General features: G+C 49.1%; 7 protein-coding genes across 7 annotated transcripts; 2 read left to right on the top strand and 5 right to left on the bottom strand.

The window, feature by feature from the left end:
- Nucleotides 1-113: 113 nt before the first annotated feature.
- Nucleotides 114-2,679, bottom strand: BO88DRAFT_401579 (dipeptidyl-peptidase III). Its single transcript, XM_025705879.1, has 3 exons — nt 2,473-2,679; nt 1,510-2,389; nt 114-1,445 (listed from the first exon to the last, which is right to left on the bottom strand). The coding sequence occupies exons 1-3, from the start codon at nt 2,598-2,600 to the stop codon at nt 330-332; spliced, it is 2,124 nt and encodes a 707-aa protein (XP_025567796.1). The 5' UTR covers nt 2,601-2,679; the 3' UTR covers nt 114-329.
- A 229-nt stretch (nt 2,680-2,908) lies between these two features.
- On the bottom strand, nt 2,909-6,431 carry BO88DRAFT_358011 (putative protein kinase Scy1). The gene is made up of 2 exons (XM_025703778.1): nt 4,691-6,431; nt 2,909-4,644 (listed from the first exon to the last, which is right to left on the bottom strand). Exons 1-2 carry the CDS (start codon nt 6,126-6,128, stop codon nt 3,326-3,328), a joined length of 2,757 nt encoding a protein of 918 aa, XP_025567795.1. The 5' UTR covers nt 6,129-6,431; the 3' UTR covers nt 2,909-3,325.
- BO88DRAFT_449843 (branched-chain amino acid aminotransferase, cytosolic) lies at nt 6,196-8,502 on the top strand (the record flags this gene model as incomplete). The annotated part of the gene is made up of 5 exons (XM_025710524.1): nt 6,196-6,236; nt 7,072-7,313; nt 7,375-7,672; nt 7,732-8,430; nt 8,490-8,502. The coding sequence occupies 5 exons, from the start codon at nt 6,196-6,198 to the stop codon at nt 8,500-8,502; spliced, it is 1,293 nt and encodes a 430-aa protein (XP_025567794.1).
- A 2,951-nt stretch (nt 8,503-11,453) lies between these two features.
- BO88DRAFT_468748 (uncharacterized protein) lies at nt 11,454-12,174 on the bottom strand. Its single transcript, XM_025711575.1, has 2 exons — nt 12,027-12,174; nt 11,454-11,936 (listed from the first exon to the last, which is right to left on the bottom strand). The coding sequence occupies exons 1-2, from the start codon at nt 12,165-12,167 to the stop codon at nt 11,880-11,882; spliced, it is 198 nt and encodes a 65-aa protein (XP_025567793.1). The 5' UTR covers nt 12,168-12,174; the 3' UTR covers nt 11,454-11,879.
- Nucleotides 12,175-15,993: 3,819 nt separating this feature from the next.
- On the bottom strand, nt 15,994-16,758 carry BO88DRAFT_110368 (uncharacterized protein). Its single transcript, XM_025701267.1, has one exon. It carries the CDS (start codon nt 16,601-16,603, stop codon nt 16,124-16,126), a length of 480 nt encoding a protein of 159 aa, XP_025567792.1. The 5' UTR covers nt 16,604-16,758; the 3' UTR covers nt 15,994-16,123.
- An 856-nt stretch (nt 16,759-17,614) lies between these two features.
- On the top strand, nt 17,615-18,723 carry BO88DRAFT_468746 (bZIP transcription factor; the record flags this gene model as incomplete). Its single annotated transcript, XM_025711574.1, has 2 exons — nt 17,615-17,786; nt 17,855-18,723. 2 exons carry the CDS (start codon nt 17,615-17,617, stop codon nt 18,445-18,447), a joined length of 765 nt encoding a protein of 254 aa, XP_025567791.1. The 3' UTR covers nt 18,448-18,723.
- Nucleotides 18,724-25,667: 6,944 nt separating this feature from the next.
- Nucleotides 25,668-27,208, bottom strand: BO88DRAFT_110201 (casein kinase II subunit beta). Its single transcript, XM_025701266.1, has one exon. It carries the CDS (start codon nt 26,876-26,878, stop codon nt 25,787-25,789), a length of 1,092 nt encoding a protein of 363 aa, XP_025567790.1. The 5' UTR covers nt 26,879-27,208; the 3' UTR covers nt 25,668-25,786.
- Nucleotides 27,209-27,460: the final 252 nt, after the last annotated feature.

The raw sequence follows: 27,460 nt of genomic DNA, 5'->3' as shown, positions 1-27,460 counted from the left end.
GTTTGCTTTTTGTCGAAAATCCTGAAACTAATGCTCCCGAATATTTGGTCGGAGATGCTGCCTGTCAAAGTGGCGATCCCCACATTTCGGACAGAGAGCAAGTTACCAAGTGGGCAGATATTATGATGTAGATGGTAGGATAAGGAATCCTGATTATATGCAAGTCATATTCATGATGCATGCCTGATAGATCCAATCCATACTACTAAAGCAGGCAGTGTGCCACATTTCCACCCAATATGTACCACCATGCAGAGAGGAGAGCTTCGAGTATCCAGCGTTGTTGATCAACACTTTGATACTCCGGTCTCGTCCTCAACGCCTTACGTTCAAACATTACGCTCCACAAAGCTCTGAATCATACCTTCAAGCGTAGGCTCGTACTCCTTGAGGGTTACTTCATCCCCGTTCAAGATGGTGTTGCCTTGCACGAAGACCTTGCGAGGGATTTTGTTTTTGAGAACAATCTCGCGGACCTTTGTACCCCACCACTCATCGACCGACGTGATATCGTCATAAAGCTTCTTGCCCGCTTCGAAGTCTGCAGTGCTCTTATAGACATGCAGCTTCTGCAGGTACTTCTCCACAGCCGGACGACCATGACTCAAAATCTTGGAACGGTCCAGGTGGATCTCCAGATCGGACAGGTCATCCTTAGTGTATGAGAGCTTGACAAAGTCGCCTCCAGCATCGAGGAAGGTACGTAGGATGCTGTACCGGGCCTGCATATGGGCCTGTCCCCACTTCTGCGTCTTGGGATCCCAGAACTCCAGAGCCACGAGACCAGCACGAGCCATCTGCAAGTATCCTGCAAAAAGAACGTCACCGGCCTCGTTCGCCAGATCTTCCTTACCGTCACCGAAGCCAAACAGCTGCAGAATGCTGAAGTCGCAGCTGAGCGCCATGGCGACACACTCTGCGCGACACTCTTCATATGAAGAAGACATCGCTCCAAATACCGAGCCCCAAGTCTGCCCAGGCTTATACCAGGATGAGATAGGCTTGTTCGTCACCGGGCTAATGGGAGGATTGGAGATATCGAAATTGTACTCCCCAGGGGCTGTCTCCTGGAGCAACTTTCCGGTTCCGTGGCCAAGCAATTCATGAATGCCGACCTGGACCTCGAACGCAGCATCACGGCATCTACGGTAGACCTCCAAATCCTTCTCTGCAATGAAAGGAACAGGCTCGTTGGGAGCCTTTGCACTAAGGACATTGCCGAGGGAAACGTTCTTAAATCCAAGGTTTTGCCGGATGTCATCGTAGTTGGGTAAATTGATACCAGCCGGGATACCAGAGGACTGGAAGCTCAGCACCTCCAGGGAGGTGAAGTCAGGACTCAGGAACTTGTCCTTCTCGAAATCCTTACCCCAAGGAAGCTTGGGGATCATGGCCTCAGCACTGTCTACCAATTTTCCAAATGCCCGTGTGCGCTCCAAGTTGACCTGTTTTGGGACGCTCTGTTAGCTGTCCGAGCGATAGGGCCTTGATTTCTGACGTGACGCTTACCAGAGCAACGAATCCCTCCCATTCTCCTCTCACACCGTGGGGGTCTCTGTAGGTTTCGACGAAGCCCAAATTCGTCTCTAGAGCCGGCTTCTGGTCCTTCACCCAGATCCTCTGACTCTCCTTGAATGCTTCAATCGAGCCAGAGCCGAATGACATGGCATATGCGTCCAACATCCGCTTCTGGTTCTCATTTGCCGCATTAAGTCCCGCCTGCTTCACGCTGTGAGCGACCTTTGCCATTTCCTCCCGATAGTCACCAAAGACGAGACGAAGGGTCTTTCCCTTGAGCTTTCCATCCAGTTCGAAGATATCGGCATCGCCAAGATCTCTATCCCGCACAGGTGGTGAGGAGACACCCGATGCGATCAATAATTCGAAGTCACCGGACTCGGTCTTCTTGAGTCTCGTGTTCTCCAACGGCAATCCCTTTTGCTCCATCAGATCTCCGATAGCCGTGATCTCATCCTTTGTGATAGACGGTGAGTCGGGGTAGTATGTTGTCATGTGTCCGCCCTCCGGGTAGCCGAGGTGCATGCGGGATTGCTCATCAGTCTCGTAGATACCACCACCGGTAGAATTGGCCAAGTCAAAGGCAGCCTTTGTCTTTGGCGTGGCCGAAGCTAAAGCCTGGAGTGCCTCGACAGGGAGTCGGGGAATAAATTTCGAGTCTCCGAATCCCTTGTAGTTACCACAATTCCCAAGGAACTGGGTTGCATACTCCAAGAAGTAGCGTAGATGCTCATCGCTGACATTGGTCTTCTGAGCGAGCTCGGACCAGTTGCCATCACAGGCCCGATGAAGCTCGAGAATAAGGTCGTAAATAGGCTCAGACTCCGGGGAGACCTGACGGAGGGTAATACGGGTTCCCTCAAAGGCAGCTCTACAGACACATGCATGTTAGCGGGACCCGACATGACACTTGAGTACCAGCAATGTGTATGGCCTATAGCATTCATAACGCACCTGCTCAGATAATGGGCATATTTCCGCAGCTTCGGGTCCGTGAGATTGTCAAAGTGAGACTTGACTTCCAAGCGAACCACGGTTGGCGGCGAGTCGGCCAGGTAGTGCTGCTTGGCCTGGGCGTCCATTGTGGCTCGATGAGGGGAGTGAATCAGGGAATCGGAGGATGAAGAGAGGGGATTTGCTACAGACGAGGAAGAGTAGCGGGGGAGGTGGAGAGGAGGCAGACGATGACGGAGGGGCAGCAGGGACGAGGGGCGGTGGGGGAGGACAAAACGCTGAGCCGACGGAAAGCGTCTCAAGGCGCCTCGAAGAGGAGGTTGCATGCCTGGAGAGCTGGTGGTGGCCGTGGGTACCCAGAATCTCCGTCACTGCTACGTCGGGTCACCGTCGGGGAAAGGAAACCTAGATTGCATTCGAATGGAATAGTATCAATCTACTATCGGGTTGCTTGGCAACAAAAAAAAGTGGAGCCTGCACTTATCGTTTCCACGACTGTTTCTCCACCTTGTAACACCACGCCCTCCTCCCCATGCTCCATTATCATAATCATGTGGCCTGATGATGGCAGTATGCTAGATATGTCACAACCCTTCTTTTGCCCCATATGCGAGCCAACTCAGACATTAGAGAGGAACATTGAAAACTTTTAAGCCCATTTTGAACTACGCCTGAAACAATGGGGGAATCATGCATGATGCTGTACACACAACATAACCGGTGACTATGCTAGAGAGACAAAAGAAATAAAGGGGGAGAAATCAAAGGGGATTTCCCAAAGAGTATCTGAGTCTGGTGACTATAATTCAAAAATATGCGATTGGATCCATTGTATAACCTTATCCCCGGGGTTTCACAGCAAGCTCTCGTACTTGTCGAGGCCTTGCTTTGGTGTTGCCTGCGGCGCACTGTTGTTTAGGAAAGCATTGGGGGAGGCAGTTGTACCAAAAGCCGAACCTCCCGGCTTAGGTAGTCCCCCAGGACTGCCAAACGACCCAACGGAGCTGTGACCCGACGGAGGCGGAGGAATCGAAAATGCAGAGTAATTGGGCGCAGCTTGAGTGGGTTGGCTAGGCATAGGTGCCTGTGTCTTCATGTTCGCTAGCGCTCCCAGAGAAAGACCGGAAACATTAGATCTCTGGGCCGATTGCTGATTGCTCGCGGGGCTCGGTATACTCCACGGTGAAGAAGGCGAAGGCTGCAGTGTAGGAAACGACGGCGTCGGAGGAGACTTTGCCCGACTGGCAGGTTCTAGGGATGGGAAAGTGTTTAAGCTATAATCCGGAGTGATTGAACGCATGCTGAGGTTGTTTTGGGCTGGGAGCATGTTCCCTTTCACACCTGGACTTGTAGTACTAGAAGACCAGGTGAAGCCCGCAGGCGATGTCGTTTGAGCAGTAGACTGCACTGCGGGAGGGCCCGAGGTGAGGCTACCCCATTGGTCAATGTCCTGGTCATTGGAGGTGGCTGCCGTTCTTCCTAGAACAAGACGCTCAAAGTTGTCTCTTGTGTTGTCCATGTTAGACTGACCCATCGAAATTGAGGCTGTTGAGGAAGACCCAGTGCCATTCTGGAATCCTCCAGTATCTCCTCCCGAAGAAAGCTCCTGGAGCTTCTTAGTCTGTTCCTTTTCGATCTTCGATGAGATATCCTTGATTAAAGTCATGAATTCCCCAAATTGTCGCAGGTCAAGGAGGGGCCCAAGACTGAAGCTCCAGAGAACTGGGAGGACCTCCAGAGCAAGAAAGTCGGTGTCCGCCACTGTTCTAATTTGGCGGAAGACAGACAAAGCAGCCATCATGACAGCTGGTTCCTTGGTTTTGATGGCTTTCAACGATGGGACAAGCTTTTCTTGTATCGTGTACTTGTCTAGGATGGATGACTTCACGGACTGCGACTTGCTCGGTTGGCTTACGCCCGATAGATCATCTTCGATTGCCTCCTTGCTTTCCACGGAGCCGCCACAAAGTACAGCGAACGCCTCCAGACAACGCACTTTGATAGCAAGACTGTTTGTCCGACTAAAGGTCGAAGCTATAGGCGGGAAAACTTCGTTTTTGACAGTGCTGAAGTCAAGGACCGGAAGAATAACAGGTAAGCACTTGATTGCACCATCTACCAGGGTGTGCGTGGGTGAATCGAGTCCCAGACGGATCAGGGGCAGGATGTCTGCTAAGGTTAGTTATGGCTCATTCGCGCGTCTTCGGGTTTTACCGACCTTCTTTGAACTCCTTTCCCGAACAATTGTCTGCCACGACGCGCATGTTTTCTAGGACGACCAAAAGACCCGCATCTCTTTTAGAGTCGCGGTCTTGGACAGCACCTTTACCTGTCGGGAAAGCCTCTTTGAGCTGAGGTATCACTCGCTCCGGGAACGTGCGGCGCGAATTGGGAATACGCTGCAAGATTGCAAACACATTGCTCAAAATAAGAGGCAAAAGCTCACGATCCTTCAGCTCTTCCAGTAAGGCGCCCAACACCTTTCTGTCTAGCACGGAGACTGGGAACTCCGGCAGGACTCGTTGAAGTCCACGCATGAACTGCGACTTTTCATTGGCATTTTTTGCAGGTAGAGACTCTAGAAAGCGAATGGTCGAGACCAGAATATTATCGAAATACTGGGATTGTTGAAACTCGCGCGCATTCAGACGCTGAGCAGGCCGTCTCGTTATCAGCCTGGGTAAAACGTGAGAAAGAACGTCCTTTGGGATTGGGCCCGATGATAAGAAGTTGTTGCCTTGGGAGGGAGTGCTGGATGGAGAGCTGAGAAGCTTTTTGTACGTATTCACGTTGGAATGCGTTTGTAGAGGAGAGACATGGGGTGAGTTATAAAGCGCTACTATGATAAGACCGAGCGAAAACAAATCCGCTGCAGGAGTGACGTTGGTATCGAGGACGAAATCGGGCGAAGTATAGTCCAGATTCAACTGCACAGATTGAGGCAGGCGTGGGTCTTGGTAGAGAACCTCTGATAGAGCCAAAGGTGGGAGAGTAGAGCGCGACTCCGTAGAGCTAGCGGGGCCGGCAAATCCAAGCCCGGAGATTTTCCAATCCGATTTGGCATTGATGTAGATGGCTTCGGGATTCAAATTGCCGTGGACAAGCCCAGCAGACTCGTGAAGGAATTCAAGACCTTTGGCAACTTGCAATAAGCCTTTCTGGATTTCTAGTTCATCAATCTCGAGGTCTCTTCGCCTGCGCGTGCCGTCGGGTTCTTCCACCATGTAACGGCTGGACCTCGAGCCATTTCTCGAAGTGGTCTCCTGCGCATCTTTTGCCTGCAGTAGTCCGGCAAGAGACGCCGTGATCTGCTCGGTAGCAAACATGAGTCCGCCATTACGAGTCTCTTCGACGGGCTCCAGCACTTGAAGAACAGACGGATGCCGGAGCCGCGCAAGATTGCTTGCTTCCCGCTTCAGGCGTTCGACAACATCTTCTTGCAGCTTTTTGGTGGAAGAGCTGGAACGACTACCAAGTCCACTTGATCTCGGTTCGAGAACCTTCTTGTCAAAGATGAAGATTGACGCTGTGGTTCCGGTGGATTTCTTCTTCCCATCGTGGATTTTCCAAGGACCGGAGATCACGGTGGGGTGTGGAGAGATGTGGTAGTTGGATGATATATTAGAGCTCAGGGATTTGAGAGCAGACGAGAACATTTTTGTCTGTTTCACTTCTCACCATAGAAGACACGATAAAGCTGAGATAAAAGAGAAATCCGCCACAATGGGCTCAGTGGTTCCAGTGTGGTCGTCGAAACACTGGAAGTATGCAATGCGGTTCCGGGGGTTGGAAGAACAGGGACAGAAGATAGGGGAACAAATATTACAAGAAATAGTATTATATAAAAACCGAAAGAGGAAGGGGGGCGCGTAGCTGACAATGCTAAATTGAGTCCTCCTCAAGCGTAAACGAGGCGAACGGTTTCTTCGCTATCATACATTGCCCGGCCTCTGATTTTCTTAAGTGTTAAATTAATATGATATCTCTCTCCCCTCCGGTAGCTTTCAGGTATCAGTTGGCCGCTGCTAATCTGCCCGGTCGGAGAGCATCACGTGCAAGGAACACTCTTTGGCCAATCAGGAATGAGACTGGAAGGAGGGTCTTTCCCCGGACTCACCGCCTGGCTGGAACGCGGATTTACTGCCGGCAACTCGCCTCGCCGACGTCGGACTCGAAACGGAAACTGACCCAGAGGATGGAACCTAACCTAAAGCTCATTCTGGGGTGTCTGATTCTTCACCGGTCTATTGGTTGGAGAGTTTGCAATATAGCCAGTACAATTGCTCATGTAGATTTCCATTTACGTACTGGCGGGACGCCCAGATTCAAAAGGTTCGCTTAGTGTGGTCTCCATGATTGAACCCAAATCGACCTTGTCAGACCTTAATCTCGGAGTTGGTGCCGTAGTCCGTGGGCAAGAGTCATAGACTACCGTTCTTATCCGCCTTTTAAGCTCCACAGCCCGCCCTCGGTCCTGTCGGTACATTCTTCTGGTTTATTTCCTGTCCTGGTTCTTCTCCTGCGCTTCTTTGCTGTCCTTTGTCTGGAATTCTTATTCTTTCTTTCTGGTGTTATTACCCCCTTGGACTGTTATTTAAGCCGGAAAGCAATCATGAAGTCGTTTCAATTCGCTCGTCGCAGGGCGTTACAAAACCTCGTCGCACCGCGCGCCCTTCAATCTCCCGCAACGGCTCAATTATGGAAGAGATGCTTCAGTGCTACTTCAGCTGCTGCCTCCCAACTAGCCCCCCTTGACCCCTCGAAACTTACAGTCTCGAAGACGAATACCCCTAAGGAATTGACTGCCCCGAAGGACTTGGTCTTTGGCAAGACCTTCACCGGTATGACGAGCACGTGTCGTTTCCCAGCGCTGTCCAATTTCTAATGCGCATTCCATCTTAGATCATATGCTCTCGATTGAATGGACCGCGACGGAGGGATGGCACTCTCCCCAGATTGTTCCGTACCAGAACCTCAGTCTCGACCCGTCGGCTTGTGTTTTCCACTATGCGTTCGAATGTTTTGAGGGTATGAAGGCCTACAAGGACGAGTCTGGTCAGATTCGCTTGTTCCGTCCGGACAAGAACATGGCGCGCCTGAACAAATCCTCGAAGCGCATTGCTTTGCCTTCCTTTGATGGCGAGGCTCTCACCAAATTGATTGGAGAGTTCGTGAAGTTGGACAGCAGGTTCATTCCTAGGTTGGTGAAAATCCCACCAATTGATGATTGAGGATAATGACTTACCTTCGAATAATTAGCGAGCGGGGCTACTCTCTGTACTTGCGGCCCACGATGATTGGAACCCAAAAGACCCTCGGTGTGGGACCCCCGGGCTCTGCTCTTCTGTTCGTGATTGCAAGCCCGGTTGGCCCGTATTACCCCACTGGCTTTAAGGCCATCTCGTTGGAGGCTACCGACTATGCTGTTAGAGCCTGGCCTGGTGGTGTTGGAGACAAGAAGCTGGGCGCCAATTACGCCCCCTGCGTCCTCCCTCAGCTGGAGGCGGCGTCCCGTGGCTTCCAGCAGAATCTGTGGCTCTTTGGAGAGGAAGAGTACATTACTGAGGTCGGCACCATGAACCTTTTCGTTGCTCTGAAGAACAAGGAAACTGGCCAGAAGGAACTAATCACTGCGCCTTTGGACGGAACAATCCTCGAAGGTGTGACCAGAGACTCCGTGCTGGGGCTGGCCAGGGAAAGACTGGTGCCCAAGGGCTGGACCATCTCCGAGCGTAAGCTCAAGATGTCCGAAGTCGCCGAAGCGGCCGAGGAGGGCAGAATGATCGAGGTGTTCGGCGCCGGTACTGCAGCCATTGTGAGTCCCGTACGGACAATCAGCTACCGGGGTAAGCTGGTCGACTGCGGCCTGAAGGAAACTGAGGAAGCAGGCGAGATTGCTCTTCAGATGAAGAACTGGATCGAAGGTATCCAGTATGGTGATGAGAGTCACCCCTGGAGGTAAGTTCAGAGCCTGCCTGTTTCCCTCTGGATGTTGCAGCTTGCTAACCGACCAGTAGCTATGTCCTCTAAACCAGCGAAAAGAGGTGTTAAGATACGGGACTGGTCTTTTAAGCTTGCATTGCTAGATTTTTCTGGTAAATTTTGATGATAGATGGAGATCAAATGGCCGGTCTTGTTGGCATGTTTCTTACTATACGTCGATTTAGTGGTGATTGTTCTTGGCGAGCACGAGCATCACATCAAAAGAAAGGCGGGTTTTTTTTTTGTTTCTTACGTCTTGCGACCTAGCGGTGATTGGATTATTCCAGTAATCGAGGGCAAAGTTTTTGGCGTTCTTAGGAGACGGGACTGAAGGTGTTTGCCAGGTAACCCTAGACAAGACGGAAACATAATCTGCGGCCTCCTGCACGACATACACATCCGTCCAGCAACAGAGGTCAAGGATGATGGCGATGCACGCGAGGAGCCTGCAGATAACGGGCCATGGCAGACGTAGTCAGCCGTGCCTTGGAGGAATTACTTGCAGGACGCCTGAGGCACGTCCCCTGTCTCAGTTGGTTGCGTTTCACCCCTTTATGAGGTGCAAAGGGCAGCTGTGTTGGACATGGGCTGTGACTCGGGTGATTTTGGTTTGCTGGTACGCTCAGCCGTCTCTGTAAATAGCATCGCTACACAACGATATCCCAGCTACCATACTCTCAAGTTGTAATAATCGAGGATGATCGACAGTTTCCAGATGCGTATCCCGCCAGACTCATTGATTATTGGATATCTTCTCATCAATGGAGTAGATGCACGCCCATGGGATCCCAGTCACGAAGACCAGTAGGGCGTGGCTGTCCGGTTTCGGCCCCGAACTACTAGGAAAGCAGTGCCCGGACACGGGATATCTATCCAACACCGACCAGTCCGTCCGTACTTTCAGGTCTCCGTGAGTCAGTGTACCCCTATGAACTGTGGAGTAGCATTCAGATAGTATCAACTACGGGGCGACTTCCAGGCAACAATCACCTTGCGAGCAGATCATCGAGCATTTGGCAGCAGCAGTAGGAGTCTCGTGTCCACTATGCCTTACTCTGCCGGCAGGATCCGTTCCGTCAGTCTTTCTGTCCCTTCTTTCCCGAGATGGAGCGATTCAATTCTCACAGAATGCTCCATCCATGGCGGTTTAGCCTATAGCGGGAGTCTATGCGAATGGGTGGTGGAACCCTATCCATACCGTCATACCAACAGATTCCAGAGATGTTGGATCGCCGTGGCCTTGCAATACATCTAGTCCAACCAAGAAGTGTGGCAGTGTGCTAGCTCGAGAGTGGGCCATGAAGCCTACAGAATCTGAAACGACAGATGGGGCACCTTAACGACCAATGTTCTTCAACACCGGCCCAAGCAGCAGGATCGTGGTCTTGGCGAGATGTCGACTATCACTGCCTAAGGCCTGCAAAGCACAAATGGAGACGGCCGTATTGGCCCCATCAGTACTCCGTAGTCCATACTAGTGAGTATCCAGTGTGTTCTCGACACGGAGACGGACGAGCCGCAGTAAACCCCGAGCTTTTGCCACGAGGTGACAGCAATCAATCAATCAATCAATCAGGTCTTCCTCCACAATCACCCGTGCGAAGGAAGGCAGCTGCCTGCCTACTCCCAGCTAGCACCAGCCCGATAGAGTGAATAACCCGACCCACTACCACACAACTGATGTCCGAAGGAGTCGACGTAACTCGGACTCACAAGGGTTCATTTAATTTTACTGACCGGGCCAATTAGTCCCCAATACACTCGTACAAGAAGTCATTTGATTGATAGCTCAATGAATTGATTGCCGTAATGAGGTCGGCAGAACTATGTCCGTTCCGGACAGTCCGCGGAGTTCGGACAGCACATTCACCGTCCCCGAGACATCTGACGAAATGGGTTTCTCATGGTTCCCCCAATATTCTCTCAAACAGATACTAGTCTTAGGCGGCCATAGTTACCCGTGGCTCTCATCAACACCTTATTTCAGGATTGGAAATCAAATCCTAGTCATGCACAATGCTACTTCCATTGAACCTCTCTGCTACCGGTTACCAATCTGGTTTGATACGGCGTTACGGAGCCTTCCAGACACTCCTGGTCCATGGTACGGACCGATACCTGTACTACCACCCCCATCGGGCAGGCCGACAACTACTAACTTACTAACTACTAATAATTAATTACTACCAAGCAAGGTAAGGCGTCTGCGATATGTGTACGCCCAACTTGGCTGTGCACACACCCCTCTATACACACACAACACAGCAGCTACGCACGCACTTGGATGAGGCTCTGCTGTGCTGGCTTCTGCATCACTAGTCCTGCAACCGGCCAAAACGCGAATAGAATCCACCTTAGGCACCCAGCCCATCACAGTGGTTTGGCTACCACAAAGACATTAACAAACCGCAGCTCTGGCTGTCCGTTTTAGAATTTCCGAGTCAACGGGCAACTGCAAAGTAGCAAACGCCCAAGGCGGCACCCTTTTGCCATTGTGTCGGCAATCTGCAGTATTAGGTTCATTAAACCAGGCCTGGTCAAAATCGTTGAACGGACCTGTACCAGCTCCACTGGTGAACGTTATTGTGACAATAACTAGCCCTCTGGATTTTTAATAACCGCAGCAGTGCCCCATGCACCCGGTGGACTACTAATGGGCCAAGGCTAGTACTACCTAGTGGGATCTACAGATGGTGATTGGTACCCTCGTTCATTGGTGTCACTCACATCAACACATGGTAGCACTAGGGATATATTCTCCCAGCAGAATCTACGAGACGACAAGCCACTGTTGCAACTATTCCGTCAATATTATTTCCAGTACACAATCAGCTTCAGCATGTCGATCATTAAATCATCGAGTCACGTCGGTGTGCTTATTTCGAGCATGAAGGGTGTGGCATGGGTCGCAAATAGTAAGCGAGCGGGCTGTAACAGACGTGCCCGGCTTATTACACCGTACTCTGGCGCAAAGGGTCTGTGGGCATGGGCACCTATGAGAGAAGATTGCGATATGGAGCAGCGAGTATGAAATTGGGGGCCATTTCTGCCGTTGCTCCGTTCTGAAACTAGTTCCCTGCTAGGTTGAGGGGGCGGAAGACTAGGCGATGTTGGCCTCATGTCGCTGCCACGTTAGGATGGCAATGCATCGATTATTGCGAAAATGGGGCCAACAATATAATGTTGTATTTGTGGAGGAACACCAAGAAGGAAGAAAAAAAAGACGCATTGTTGCGAACCTTGCCTACTCAGCCATAATTAGTCAAGAGATAACTTTCTTTTTTTTATTGTCTTCACGAAACACCATCGATATTATGATTCTGAGTGGCAGCGCGTTGAATCTGATGAAGGGGGACAATGATGTGACTATAATGATCGTCAGATCTATGAAAGTCAGACAAGGTTCCTGAAAGCTTGAGGATTCCTCAGGCCGGGCATTGAGCCGTCGCATGAATGCCTCCGTCCTTCTCCCACGAGGCGTGCTGGCATTAATTTAGCATGGCCGATAAGGATTGCACCATCCCTCCCTTCCCGTTAAACGCCATGACCTTTGCACGTGGAGTCCCCCGTACTTTGTCCAAGTGGGTTTTCGTCATCCTCCCATTCCTGGCGGCGTGCGGGGCGGCCAAGATTAACCCATGCCATCCTGTCAACCGTGACTCACGTCCACCGGGAATGAAAGTTGCGCGCGCGGAAATTACTGGCCGCTCCATCCGACATGGCTCGACGGACAGTCCAGATGCTACCCACAGAGCAGTTACTCGAAGGTCCTCCCGATGGGAATCATAGACCTGAAGCTAACTTGTTATTCCCACACTTAGCGTCCAACTACCTATTCCGAACTAAATTTCCAGTCCGACCGATTCATTATAAGTCCAATATACCTGAGAGCAACAATACGATATCCCTTCCTAGCTACTAAACCTTTCTCAGGATAATGTTCTGCACTCAAAAGGATATTGCATTTTTGGAGCTAATGGTCAAGACTACTGCAAGCCTGGCGCACACTGCATTCCTGAATATTATTAATATCTCTGATGCCGCAGAAGCCGGCCAGTGAGACGACCGAGCAAGCAAACATACCAACCAGTTGTGCCGTCCGCCAAGGACCAGTGCTTCTAGATATGTACCAGAAGGTTCGATTCAGTATCTGGCAACCCTTGGCCGCCGCAGGCGCTCCCCCAATCCCTGTCAAAAAGTGCATCCTCATGCACTAGTAATAGGCCATCGGCATGCATAAATATACGAGCACTATCCTGGACCAATGATGACGCTATCTGCCCAGCTTTAGTGCACAAGGTCGGCACGCGAGGCCTGATGAAGAAAGAGGACAGAATAGCCAGGCACACCCATACGAGATATGGTTACATGTGTATGAGTCGGGTCGAGTCATGGGTTGCGATCTCTTGTATCAGATGGAGACACACATGCAGACGCAGACTCTCACAGAAAAGACATGAGCCAGGGTAAAGGAAAATTGCTTCGCCGCTTTCAGAAACCAGACATTCCGACCGGGCAATACATGTGATATGTGATTCATCGAAGGCTTGACGTACTAGTAGGCCTAATAACTACCTCTCCGCTCTTGAATCAGGCTGGGGAATTTCATTGTTGGACCAATAAGCCATGGACCATGAACCGTAACTGCCATCAGCCCTACACATGGACAGTGATGCAGACAGGAATACTCGTTGACACCTGGCTCTGAGGCAGTGTATGTCAATCAGACTGGAATATGCAAGTGATTGAGCCTCATAGGAGGTAAAACACGGGAGCGTGCTAGTAAGGCATCCTCCCAAGGCCCAATATCCAAATACGGTAAGTAATTCGTATAGCCAATTGCAGCGGAAGAATGACACCTTGGGGCTGAAAAGCCTCTCGCCATTTGTGCAATGTCACTGGCCCGCTCGTGTACCAGTGGATTCAGGTGGTCCCCGCTCCGTCGTTCCCCCTCCCGGTTAGTATCCACAGGATTTCTTGGGGGTTGCCGATCTGATTTGTAATGGCATCCACTAACAGTACGCAGGGGTCCTGGTTCTTAAGATTACAAACCGAATCTGGCAAGAGCCTTGACATTTGGGGGGCTCTTCGAATTGTGATTCTCTTTCGCAGCTACATAGCCACCTAGCTAAATGCCTCCTTGGGGGTAGTGTCCGGAATGTTGTATGCACCAGCACCAGGTACAAGCAGGGGCCCTTGATAATGCAATAATCTCGGGGCAATGTACATGCATCCATCTATCCCATCATGGGAGGTGAGGAGTACTGACCACTTCGCGATAAGGCTATCTACTATCCAGAAGCGCTAACGGATAACAATATCATGACTTCTTATGGCAATTGACGATAATGAAAGATAAAATAAAAAACCTTAATGTTAAAAATAAAACGGAAAGGAAAAAACCACCAACGAAACTAACTCAGCAACCGAAAGGCTGTATTACGGGAACAGAGAGTCAGTTCAGTCAGTCAACTTCGAGGCCGGAGATTGGTAGCCTCCGAAACAAGGCTATCTTCCCCATCTCCGGACTGTCCGCAACCCGGGCTGTGCTTGATCGAAGTTAGAAAATCAAGTGATCAACTGATCTGCAAGTTTCTCTCCCTTCTCCATGTCTCATTGCGCCCAATCCAACTGCAACTTCCAAGCATCGGCAAGGTATGGACATGGACATGATGGTTGACAAAGATAGATGAAACAAACACCACACCCTCCAGAAGCAAGTCATCCAACAAATCAGCAACTGGCATTGGCTTACCTATAAGGGTAAAGGAATGTGACTTTTCAGAAGAAGTATAGCTAAGACAGTGGATGAGCAGCGCCGCCCCCCCTTCCGTCTCTCTCCCCTCTCCCCTCCCTTTTCCCCTCATTCCCACCACCCGTTCGGAATAGGTGAGATCTTTATCCTTAGTGTGCTGCCAAGATCGAGGGGTGCAACGTGGCAGAAGTCGAGACCGTGCACTAGAAGGGGCGCTGCTCGTGTCAATCGAGGCACACTCACCACTTTCACACACACGCACCACCCTTTTCCCTCAATCCCAGTTTGTCCTCGACCTGCAGATAGACTTGACGCAGGTGGTCACTCAGTAGCGAGACTAGTAGCCTGATGCCGGTGCCTCATGGTCGGCACCCAAATGGCAGTCTTCCAATGATTTCCTAGCAGTTATCTAAATTCGGAAATCAGCGCGGGCGGGCGCACGCGGGCATGACTGGATGGGGCTATTTTGAGAATCATGCATTGCATAGCATGTAAGGTCAACAGAGACCGATGAGCAAAAGAAGGCAGACAACAAGACGTGATGCTCGAAAGTCAAGGAGCTGAAGAAACTGTGCGTCTATGTGTGCATTACCGGGGCTGTGTGTGGACGTCGAAAGGATTCCTCAATGTAGTAACTACTGCGTATATTACTATTATACTAGTAACCCAGTAGATACAGTGGTTAGGTAACCGCATCTAGCACTCGTAATCAGCGTAACTCATAGATACGCGAATACGACCGGCAGCAATCAGGGCCGAACAGTGCCGTGCCGGGCGATACGAAAGAGGTAACCGGACACTGATAGATAACTAGTAGACTAGAGGTAAGTACCACGGAGCACAGCGTACTACATTAAATAAAGTATACGGCAACAACCACGTGCTCCATCCAAATTGACCCGTTTCTGCATATGGTTCGCCCATGACACGGTTCGAAGGAATGCCGCTTGAGGGAAGGAAGGGAAGGGAGGGGAGAGAAATCCAGCGGTAATCTGCACAAAAAAACTGTCGTTAATACGACATCAATTATGATCTGACTTGAAGGATGGGTAGCTATCTTACTAGTAGATTAGTCTTCCCTGCTAGCTAATTGAGGATGGTGACATCGCCCGCCAATCACCCTAGACGATGGAGATTAAAACGTGCCTACTAAGACACAGGCTGGCGGAAATTCCACTATTTCCATGGTTCACCTGAACCTGTCGGATTTAAGCGACAAAGACAAAAGACAAAGACCGGAATAGTGGTGATGATGGTAGTGCTACCACGATGGTAGGTAGTATTGGAGTCACTACTATATCCTGGTTAATGGGTCTTTGGGGGCTACGGGTCTAGGATGAACCATTAGCTAATGGGTTAGTGGATAGTTGGTTCATTCTGGGAGATATTTGATTGCCTGAGGACTACACAAATAGTATGTATGTATGCGTGTGTATGTAATGGATCTCCGCGGATCATCGGCATGGAACACTTGAAACAGAACAACATAATTATTGAAACGCATTCATCAAGCACAAGAAGTCTATAGAGTTCATGAGACAATTAAATAAATTCCTCATCTATTGAACAATCGCCCTGCCTCACATGGTGTGATGGGGAAGAAGAGGAGGGGACAGAGACAGAAGGGAACAGGTTGTGTAACAATCAATTAATTACCCAATAAACCCATACCAATACAGTATTGATACAAGGCCACCCAACATACCACTAGATTGTAAAAGCCGCGCTTTTCATTTTCAGCCCCCTCCTGGCAGACCAGTCCAACAAACATCCTGCTTAAGCCACGCACACTTAACCCTCACGCACACCTTTCCGCTCGTTTCAAAGCCAAGGGAACGAATGTAATTGGGTCACTCGGTTCGAGACTACGTTCTTAGGCCGTCCATCGGTAGGACAAATCTCCAAGCCTAATTTCTATTTACTGAAGTTGGAAAAGCTAGTAGCTAGATTAGGAGCCCGCCATGCTGGGCCCATTCTCCCCCACACCCACACCCACTCACCCCCTTGATGATAAGTCAACCTCGCATGTTGAGTGTGATGGAGTATGTGTGTGGGTGAGGGAATGGAAGGATGGCCATGCAGCAGCAGCAGCAGTAGCTTCTTGGGGCTTTTGACCGTCTCGGTTGGCTCAATTGAACGGCTTCTCCGTTTAAGACACGCTATCCAACTAGTCCGGAAAGGGCCCGTTGTTGCATTCGTTTCGAATCCTGGACCGACAGAACTCAGCTCCTCTCGGCACTGCATGATTTGACAGGGAATATACGACCGTAGAATCTCGGGAGAATGCTGCATGATGGGGGAAGACATGACACAGAGCCTAGTTAGTAGACAGTTGTAGTCGTATCGTACTAATGCAATTTGATCTATGTATTTGATGAATACTAAAAAGCGCATTGCTGTCTATACTTGGATAGAGGGAAAATGTTCCTATTCTCAGGCATTCGGGCCTGTCCGGTAGCTACTTACTATCTCTGGCAGATCGATATGGAACCACATGGTCGTCGAGATTGGTGGACCAACCGGGGGAGACAAGCAAGAGAGGGGGGGGCTGGCTGGCTTGGTCTAGCTAGCACTGCCTGATATCATGGATCCTGTTTAACCCTCCGCGGCCGCGCCCCCCTCCCACTCTCGCTTTCGCTCTCTCGGCCATATCGGTCATCGGGGTCCGCCAAAACAGCCTCACGCCTTTTCCTTCCCTCCCCTCCCCCTTCCCTAGGATTCCCTCCAGTCCACACCGGGCATTAGTGACGCAGCCCTGCACATCCGCCAATCCATTCGGGAAAAGTTCCCTACCAACACATGGTCAAGCCATGCATACCCTGCAAGTCTCCAGCCATTCCCAATTTGATTATTACCTTTTTTCTTTTTTATTATTCTTTTTTTTTTTTTTTTTTTACCTTTCTTAATTCAATATTATCCTTTTGGGTTTGGGAAAAATAAAAATAATTATTACCCATAATAATTTAATTCGAAAAAGGAAAATGTCAATTATAATTAATTCTTCGGAGCACGGACTAACGCTGCTATCGCAACGGTTCAATCGACCATCACGGACGGGCTGCTTTCATTCGGACCCGGGGCTTAGCAGGCATAAGCTACAGACCTGTTCTCCAGCTGATCGACCCATGGCTTAGTTTTAAATACTGAACGCATCCTGTGTCTTTTCTTTTGGGTTTCAGATGTTGATCATCCTTGACTCGTGACTCTCACTTGGATTCAATATCTATATAGTCAATCCCAGATCCTCCCTCTGGCTCCTCATCTTCTTTCAACTTCATCCTCCTCTGATATCATCAGTCCAACTGCTTTCCACTTTCTACTACTGCTTGTATATCTCTGGTTCTTGTGAACAAGAGCTTTGATCTATATATACTATCATCTCCCTCTACTATACTTCAATCCAAGATGCATCGGTCTTCCAATTACTCATATCAACAAACCTCGAGCTCGAGGAGCTCCAACCACGGCACCAGCAGCGCTTTCAGTCCCAACGCCAACCCCAATGAGGACTGGACCAAGATCTCAGACCTTGCAGAGCGTCGCCGGATACAGAATCGCATTGCTCAGAGGAACTACCGTAAGTTATCTTACTCGCCGGTTGATTCTCTATGTTGCGACACAAAGCTGACTGAAATGCGATAATAGGCAAGAAGCTAAAGCGCCGCCTCGAAGACCTGGAGAAGAGAGCCGCAACTGCTTCGACATCTCCAGAACGGTCACACGAGGGTTCGGAGTCGCCGAAGGCGGTGGTGCACACTGTCAAGTCCCGCACCAAACAGGCTCGCGCAACCAAGTCTAGCTCAGATGCAAACCGTCACACCTCCGCGCAACGAGGCTCTTCCTATGACAGCCACTCCACCCAGGAAGATCGCGGACCGATGTTCTCCCAGCAATGCACTCGACAGCTTTCAGCCTCGCCGCCTCCCGTGTTCTCTTACCCCTCATACTCTCACTTGGAATCCTATGGTCACCATTCGTACGGACAGCCGCCTTCCTACCACTCTCTCAACAACCACTACAATGACCTGCCATACGGAGAGTACGGAACAACGCTGCCCTCGATCCTGCCTGGTCCTATCCTCGGATCGGGCGCAAAGAAGCACCACTCCTACGCCGATGACGAGATTGTCAGCCCCTTCAGTATGAGCTATGCGTCCATGGCTGGCATTGATCTGGGTCCGACACCACAACACCTTTCAGAGCACAACATTCCTGTACATGCCCCTCTCTCTACCTGATGCCGGTCTGTGCAAGAAGTACCAGGGTTAGCGGAGCTAATGCCGTCTTTCAGATGCCACCTTTGTCTTCAGTCTACAGCGATGATCATTCCTCCCCTTCCACCCCAGCAGAGCCTCTACTAGGTTGTCCTCTTACACCGAAGTCGGACCCGTGCTCCCCCCACTCATACTCGCTGTTCTGATTTGATGTTGTTTTTTACTGAAGGCTAGCGGTGGTACTTTGCTTTCCTCTTCTTATTTCTTTTACCCTTCTTATCTTTTCCCTTGATTCACCCCACTCTTGCCCGCTTTAATGACAGTTATGATGTATTATCGAGTCAAGGTTGGATGTAACCGCATGATTCACCTTTTTGTTTCCTACGTTTCTTTTGTTTGCGATTGATGATTTTGTTTCCTTTGTGAGCACCTTTCTCTTCTTCTCTTTATTATTCCTCTCCAGAGGAATATTTTTGTGGACTGCGCTCCAGCAAGGACCCCACCCCGGGTCCCGCGCATTGCTTTGAGGTTTATTTGATTTGTGCAAGCCGATAGATGCATGTTTTGCGGCGTTTATGATGAAATGGAGGGGGGGTGGGGTGGAACAAGGCTACAGGTGTATGCGTGTGTGGGAAATTGGCTATTATTGGGAAAGCAATTGTTCCTTTTTCTTTTCTTCTTTTTCTATTTATTTTTTCTTACCGACCGATCAATCCGTCCGTCCGTGTGTTTCAAAAGATAGATTACCATACTTTTCTGAATCGAGTCTGGCTTCAACCAAGCCGTGTTGCTATGCAATGCCACTATCCTCCATCTAGAAGTTCGTCGAGTTCGAATCGAGCCGAGGCCAGGTCAGGTCAGGTCAGGTCAGGTCTCAGGCCCGCCAGCGACCCAAAAAGTTACTTTGTCGGCAACTCCACCCATCCCGAAATCCCCGCGCATGTCTCCGGTCCCAAAGTGGGTAACTGCCAACCCAGACCGTGGACGGGGAGGCTTTCGCCTCCCGCCGGTGGCTGTGCCTGCTGATTGGTCGGCTCGTATGGCAACCCTGGGGCAGCAGTGGATTTGAACCTAAGGGGGGTTGCGCTTGGCCCCTTGACACTAAACCAGTAGGCCCAGTTTTAGTGGCCTAAACTTACTGTTTACTCGAATTGGGTCAATTAATTCGTTTTCCACCAGTTTGCTGTTTACCGGATCCAAACAAGCGCGATTTCACACCCACTGTTGCTAGCTAAATACCAGCTAGCTAGCTAGCCATGTTAGTGTACCTTGGCTCAATCAGGTAGATTAGTAAGTAAGTAGGTAGTTAGGCAGTCGAGTCGAGTCGGGGTATGAGAAGATCCCGACGGTGTTTTTGATTTCCGTGTCCGTTTGTGCATACACGGTCCTGCTCTATCTAACTGTTGACTTACTTATTGATGAAAAAGAAAAGAAAACATACACGGGCTTCTTCAGTCAAAGTTAGTTACATCCTCGGCAATTGAACAACTCAAATATGCACAGTAAGTTTGAATAAGTAAATCGAATTGGGATGTATGCCTCGGCACAGAAACTCAATCAATTCAAATCACACCGTTTTGGGGGCCGCAGTACCTAAGTGACTACTTCGTACTTACTTGGGTTTTTAGTAACAGGTTTGCGAGATTTGTTCATCGTGCATACCATACATACTACTACTTACAAACAGTTACTTAACTTAAGAGCCTACACAGCCTTGGGACCATTTCGCAACTTAGTTACCTGGTTGGGTAGGTAACCTATACCCTAGCTAACTAGCCATTCTACTATGAAGCTACGTATCGAGTTGAACCGCGAGGCTCTCTTTCTACCACTACTCCACTGTGCTCTGTTTGCTCTCTCTGTTCATTGTTCGGACCCGCGGGCCCCATCCATCCATACTTAGTAGTTGAACTAACTGCTCTAAACGAAGGATTGAAAATTCCCGGCGATACGCCGCCTGTCTCAAACCACTTATCTACTTAGTACTAGACCAACACTAACTAAATCAGGGACCATAGGCTGGCTACCTAGACTGGCCCCCAGCTAGATAAGTTGACTGGGTCTCTGTCTCACTTAAAGACACTTCTTTTTGGCTTTCCAGAAAGCCGCTACTATTTTCTCTTTCTATATTTCCATGAATATAAAGTAAGCATTCTAGATGGTAACTAAGGAGGAGAGGCGAGGAAAAGAGAAGGGTATGAGGTAAGTTTGGTTGAACAAACAAGCATTAAACGAGTGAAACCCAAACCCCAAACCCAGAACCCCCCCCCGAACCAAACCGGAGTTATCCGTTCGGATCTCGGACTTAGGAATTAGGAGATAGTATACGTCCTACGTAGGATCTTGTTTTCTTGTGTTACGAGACGCTGCTTGCTATATGCTGGGTAGTAGGTTCCAGGCGTTTACTCTCTGCCCTTCCCCTTCTCTCCCTTGTTTGTCCGTCTGTCTGTTTTGAGGGCAGTGTTTGATTCAGCTGAGAGAAAGTTAACTAACTTATTAGCTCACGACGTACGCGAGAACGAGTCGGTAAGTAAGTACTTACTGCACTAAGGGAAGGGAGAGAGAGAGAGTAACTAACTACCTAAATACGATGATTGGGTCCCGCTAGGGAATGAGTGTGTAAGTGTGCACTGCATGCCCCCCCCAAAACGCCAGGGCCAGAACCCTGTCCCTGCGACAACGCGGCGTGCCCGTCGAACCCGCTTCCGGCCAACCCGCAGTCTTTTTACTTTTTCCCTTTTGGTAGATGAGTGGTGCCGCTGTGGCCCGTCAATCAGATCAGTCAGTCGCCAACTATGGAGTACTCCGTACTCCATACCTTAACTAACTAACTAACTAACTACTAAAGTGATGTACGAACGACGGGCGGGAAGGGGAAGGGGAAGGGAAGGGAAATTAGGAAAAAGGCTGGAATGTGGAAATATGGGCGGGAGATCGATGTTGGCCCGACCGGCACGTCGCTCTCCCTTCCTTATTTGGTTAGTACATGAATGAGTAATAAATAAGGTAAAATTGTTCCCTTTTCGTTTCTAAGAATGTACTTCGTACTTAGTGGGGCTCTGCTTTATGCTGCCTCGCTCGCAAAAAAAAAAAACGGCAGCAGGAAGAAGATCAAGAAGGGAAGGGAGAGAGAAAGTTACGAACATGTGTGCTGCTACTGCTGCTGCGCCTCCACAGCTCCCGGCATGACGTGGTACTTGTCCTACAGGGTTGTAAGGAGTGTGCTTCGATGACTGGTTCTGAGATGTCTCTCGAGTCTAGAGAATTTTGACTTGACCCGCTTGCTGGTGTCTTTGTCTTTGTCTTGGTTTTAGTTATTATTTACTGCATATGGAGCTTGGATCGAGTGGGTGAGTGAGTACCTTTGGAGAACAGTGAGGTGACACTAATACTGGCATCTCGATTTCTACTTAGAGATAGATCCTAGCTCAGATTATCAATCAATGTTAGGTGATTTACTAATCAGCCATTAGTTATACATCTGACAGTATGTAAGTACTTTAATCATTTTAAGCCTTCAATGTACTCCGTAGCGGCCCGCCCATCTACCTACACCCTACACGGGGGACAGGATATACTTTGTACCAAGATATCTGATTTCCTTGGCTTCTGCAGGGTTACTAGTAGATTATACACCATTTTGCTCCGAATAACGAATTTCTCTTTGCGCCTCTGAGAAAGAAATAATGAAAATAAATCAGTAGCCTTGCTGCTACAACTACCAGCAAGCACCCAATACACACATACTACATACTACATACTACATACATACTTCTTGCATCGGACAACCCCGATGCAAACTAATCCCTTTTATAGCTGTCTGTCTATCAATCAGTCTCTGTCAAATTCAAACCCCTAGCGTTAAGCATTGTACCTACCAGATTCAGTTCTTATTTGCCATGCAAATCAGTACTTACTTTACTGTCCACATGATGTGCTCACCTTAAGGGTTAAGATGCGGCTGGCTGGCCGGTAATTGCCCGGAAGTAAAGCTGTATGGTCAGGATACAATTCCTCATCCCCTCCATTCTTTGTTTGTATACCACAGAGATACATATGAGTGGCGATAGCAGGAAAACTAAAAAAATAAAAGAAAAGGAATAAAAAGAAATAAATTCGAATGCAACGCTGAGTTATGCAACAGTTACAGCCGCAGAAAATCCAAAGCCAAATCAAATTTAAATGTAAATTTAAATCTACGTTTGCTCCGCTGCACGCCTTAGGTAGAATTAGAACTAGAACCAGACCATGCCCGAAAGACAGACAGACAGACAGACAGACAGCGTGGCAGACGTTAGATGCATAGATAGATAGATAGATAGGATAGTAGTATAGTTGAACAAGGCTCAAATTTACGAGTCTACTGCAGCCACACAAGGCTGGCTTCTGTCACGGAGTTAAAGGAACGTTACTGTTACTGCTCTTTCGATTATAAATCTAAATCTAAATTATTTGAATGCGATGTGATGTATACTATCCCTTCCCATACCGCTTTTCATCCCCCCCCCCCCAATGTTTGATTTTTAGTCTTGTACAACATTCAGAAACGGAGGGAATGTTTCGCTGGCACCAACCATCCAAGGGCATCATCTATCGCAATCACTAACTGCGGCGAAGTCTACGTATCGTATTCATCATTTTTAGATTTACCAATATCAAGGAGGTAGAGATGGGATGAAGAGGAGGCTCAGAATGACCAGGACCAGGATTATCCACCCCCCATCTCTTAGCGTTGCAGCAACCAGGCTAGAGTTGCACGAGGGATGCGCGATGGGCAACAGAATACATCAGAAGCCCGAACGGCTCGGACGCCAGGGATTTCCGAAGGGAGAAAACAATTCAGTCTAGTATAGTCAAGACAAGTTGAGACGAGACGAGACGAGACGAGACGCAGTGACTGGGTGGGTGGAGTGAGTGAGGGGTGAGGGGAAAAGGAAAGAATGCATCCCATCTCGTATAGGCTGAAAGCCCATCTTCCCTTTTCCCCCTCACCTCACCTGCCAGAGGACTACATTGGTTAGGGGGCGTGGACTTCGTCATGCATGAGTGACACCAGGAGGCTCAAGAGGAAATAAATTAATGGATGGACACACATACATACACTGGCAGTAGTGTAGTATGCAGATACGGAGTCGGACAAGCTGAATGGACATCGGTGAAATCCGGTTCCTTCATCCCCATAATGTATTTCTCTTCGTACAGTAATTTATTATCAGTATCTGGGGGGAAGAGGAAGATGGGAGAGGCTTGTTGATTGGTCGTAAGGCTGGCTGGATGCCTTGTCTGTTGAAAGCTGGATGGGGGCCTCATGACTCACGCACTCATGGCACACACACAAACACACACAATAGTTAACTAATGAATCCTTCAAGGCAAGTAACTAATTATGATGGTCTAACTAGACCACTTACTACTCCATACAGATTAGTTATCAGTTGGACGCCTAATTCGCAGTAAGTACAGAATATATTAAAGTTCTCATCGTATATTTTATTACTATACTAAGTAGTATACTATCTCATGTTAACGCCACGAAGGGGGTCCGTAAACCCGCATTACAAATACAATGATAGCTACAATACTAACTGAGTATATTATGCATCGGACGGACAGAACGACCCTCCGACTCCGATCGGAGGGAGTCAGTCAGTCAGGTCAGGTCATCACTTTAATTTCCCTTTTTTTTTTCTCATATTTTGTTTTTCGATTTACCCGTCCAGGGTCTGAAGATTACGCTCAACCGGTCGGTCGGTCGGTCGGTCGGCCGGACCGGATGAATACTCCTTAACTAGATAACTACTAGATGAGATGGTGCCATTCTAGACTCCTGCTTATTATTATCATGCTAATCGTTCTGTGGGACTTTGAGAAATACCACGTGTGATCCTGCGATCCTTTCGTTCTGCTATCTTTGGTAGGTGCCTAGCCGTTTTCCATCATGTCTCTTATTAATTTATTTGAGGAGATTTGGTAATATGTTGTGATGGGATAGCTTGAACAGGAAATGGCTAGCGATAGTGTAGTAGATGTTGGATGCCTATTGTGTTATTGTGCCTGGGGCATGAGATACTTCTTTCACATGTACGATCACAATTGCTAGCTACTAGATTGATAAGGTTCATAAGTTGTAGTCACTCTAGGCAATAATATTCCTGAATATAGACGCCTACTACTACAACTACTACTGACCCAGGTATCTAGTACCTACCTACTATCTCGGCGTTATATATAGGATCGTGATGGTGGAGAACATATATTTCATGCTCTTATATATACTATACTACTCCGTATATTCTATAGCACCACTCACTAGCTGCATCGGAGATGCTAGGGTAGTATTCTATCATAAGTATACCTTATTCCTGAATAGGAAGTACCTATCATAGACAAAGAAAATCACTATTTAGCTGCAGGATGTTTGATAGAATGCCGAGTTATGCATGTGCTTATCTATGGAGTGAGTTAGTGCCAAGTCAGATATGAGTTTGTCATCTCTCTATATACTTACTTACTAAATTAGGGTGTTTGATTACAACTACAATTGAGTGTAATGCCTGATTTGATATGATGCCATTACTGTGTTCTATACGCTAGGCAACGATGAATAGAATGAATGTAGTCTGAGATGGGATCGAATATAGCTGCCTATTCTGGTGGAATGAGAGTAGGCATGTGCATACGTATGATATACGTGTATTCGATCTCCAGAATATAGGCGCCTAATTTACATGAATTGTATGAGTGTGGTATGCAATAGCCAATTGCGTGTAGGTCGGAGATGAAGATATCTGCCGGATAGGCAATGGAGGGGACAGGAGCCACAGGCTTCGTGGTTTGCTATCGATGAACCAGACCGAGTACATTTATGGGGAAGGTATGTTATTACGAGCTACGATGTTGATCACTGCACAGCGCAGTCTACATCAATGCACTCTACTGCACCTCATCATCAATTCATACAATCATACTTTATCCATGATTCTCCTCTGTACTGTATTCGAACGTGAATCTGTACGCCAAAGACGAAGAAACTCGACTCAACGACGCCTCGATGCAGGTCAACAACATGAGCTGAAACGAACAGTGCGAACTCAAGCGAACAAGGTCAATAGACAAGCGTGGTAGAAGTAGTGTATCGGTTTTGCGGGAGATAGTGATGGCCACGAGTAAGAGATAGTGCGGTAGGAAGATAGAGGGTGATGATTCCAAATATTTCAGTAGATGGAGCACAGACAGGCAATGGAAGAGATGAAGAGCATAAGAATATATAAATGAAAAAAAGAACAGAAAGGATTAAGAGAGATGTAAAACACCCCTCAAATAGCTATCCTAACAGAAAAAGCACAAAGACAATGGCGACCCGTTATCCGGCCTCCGCTCCGTTGATGCTCATCTGGTTAGGATTGTATCGCCGTCTGCGCATGGGCGCCTTTTTCCTTTTCGCAATGGCGGCACTCTGTGCGCTGCCGGGGGCGCTCCCCATTTCCGTGTCCCCATCATTATCAGCATTATCAGCCTCCCCGTGCAGCGCCTCGTACCGTGCCAGCTCATCCAGTTCCCGTACATCAAGAGGCTTCATCCGCAGCCACTTCATGCGCGGTCCTGAGCGTGAGCGTTCCGACACGCGGAAGCCATAGATTCGGGATTCGTAGATCCGACCCGGTCCAAGACCCGGGCTGAAGTTGACGGTACGCACGCCGTTGATCTCAACAGGCTGGTTGGGAGGAGGCACATCCGGTACCACTTGGTTGTTGATCGAAGAAGATGTCAAGGAGGAGGAGCGGGTCGGTGATAACGCGGCGAGGGAGCTGTCCAGCCGGGGTCCGATATCGAGGTCTGGGAAGGTCATAAAGAACAGGCAACCAAAGGTAGTTCCAAAGAAAGCTCCGTCGACCGAGTGGAACCGACTGTTCGGGGGAGTGTAGAGATCTTGGCAACTAGGGCAGAACAATTTGACCGTCTCTTGGCCAGGCGTGTCGGAACGTCCGACAGGCAGAACCTTGCATCCGTTGCAATAGACTCGTGGGCAGACACCGAAATGTTGCATCTCATACTTCTCCAGCATCTGCTGGATACCGGGCCGTGAAGTGATGTAGCGCTGGTGGATCAGTCCGTAAAGCAATTCGGCAGAGCTCTCGATGTCGCTCAGATCACTCGCGACTCGTGCATGCCGCCGTTCCCCTGCCCTGCGGTATCCTGGCGGCTTCTCATCTCCTAGAATCTCGTCCTCGTCCTCCTCTTCCTCCTCCTCTTCCTCATCTTCCTCGTCCTCCTCGGGTTCCACGTCCAGGATCATTTCCAAGGCCTCCTTGTACATAGGCACCTGCGATTGCAGACCCGTCAGGTTGAAGTCATCTTCGATAAAGTCCTCCGACACTTCCGCAAAGAACTCATGACCCATCAGCGAGCAGAACGAGGAGATCCAGGACTCCGGGGCCCCTTCCGAAGACGACATGTCGAAGGAGTCGGACGCGGACGACGAGGGCGTCGATTCAGACAGTTGACTCAGATCCAGCCTGTCTAGGCCGTCGGCCAACGCCGAACCTATCTCTCTCGACACGTTGCCGAGCTAGGGGGAGAAACGACTGCGAAATATCTCGTGCGAGATGAAGCGCCGATTAAACCTGCACCAGATGCAATGGGATCTGGTACGAGGTTCCGAAGTCGTGAGCCCTCCTGTAGCAGGAAGGCAAGAATTGGATGGATAAGGTATGATCGGACTGTAGATGACGTCCGCTGTAGGGCTAATAGAATGACAGAGTTGTGATGAATGTCGCGGTCATGACAGTGTGCGGGCGGGCGAGCGGGCGGGCAGATTGTTGTGCGATGAGGGTGTGTTAACGCGACTGAATTGGGTGGGGGACTCTTCAGCAAACGATGTCTCCCAGAATCACTGACGGCCACAAGACATTAAGAGAGATTGATAAATTTGACCCTTCCAGATGATAGTGGATAAGGATGGATCACAAATCTCCCTGGCTCTTTCTCTCTCTTCCTGAATCGATCGACGGAGGTTGTCGAGGGGCTTCCGAAATTA

Source organism: Aspergillus vadensis (assembly GCF_003184925.1).
Source record: "Aspergillus vadensis CBS 113365 unplaced genomic scaffold BO88scaffold_2, whole genome shotgun sequence".
NCBI lineage: Eukaryota > Fungi > Ascomycota > Eurotiomycetes > Eurotiales > Aspergillaceae > Aspergillus > Aspergillus vadensis.
This window is presented reverse-complemented; position numbering and strand designations above follow the sequence as displayed.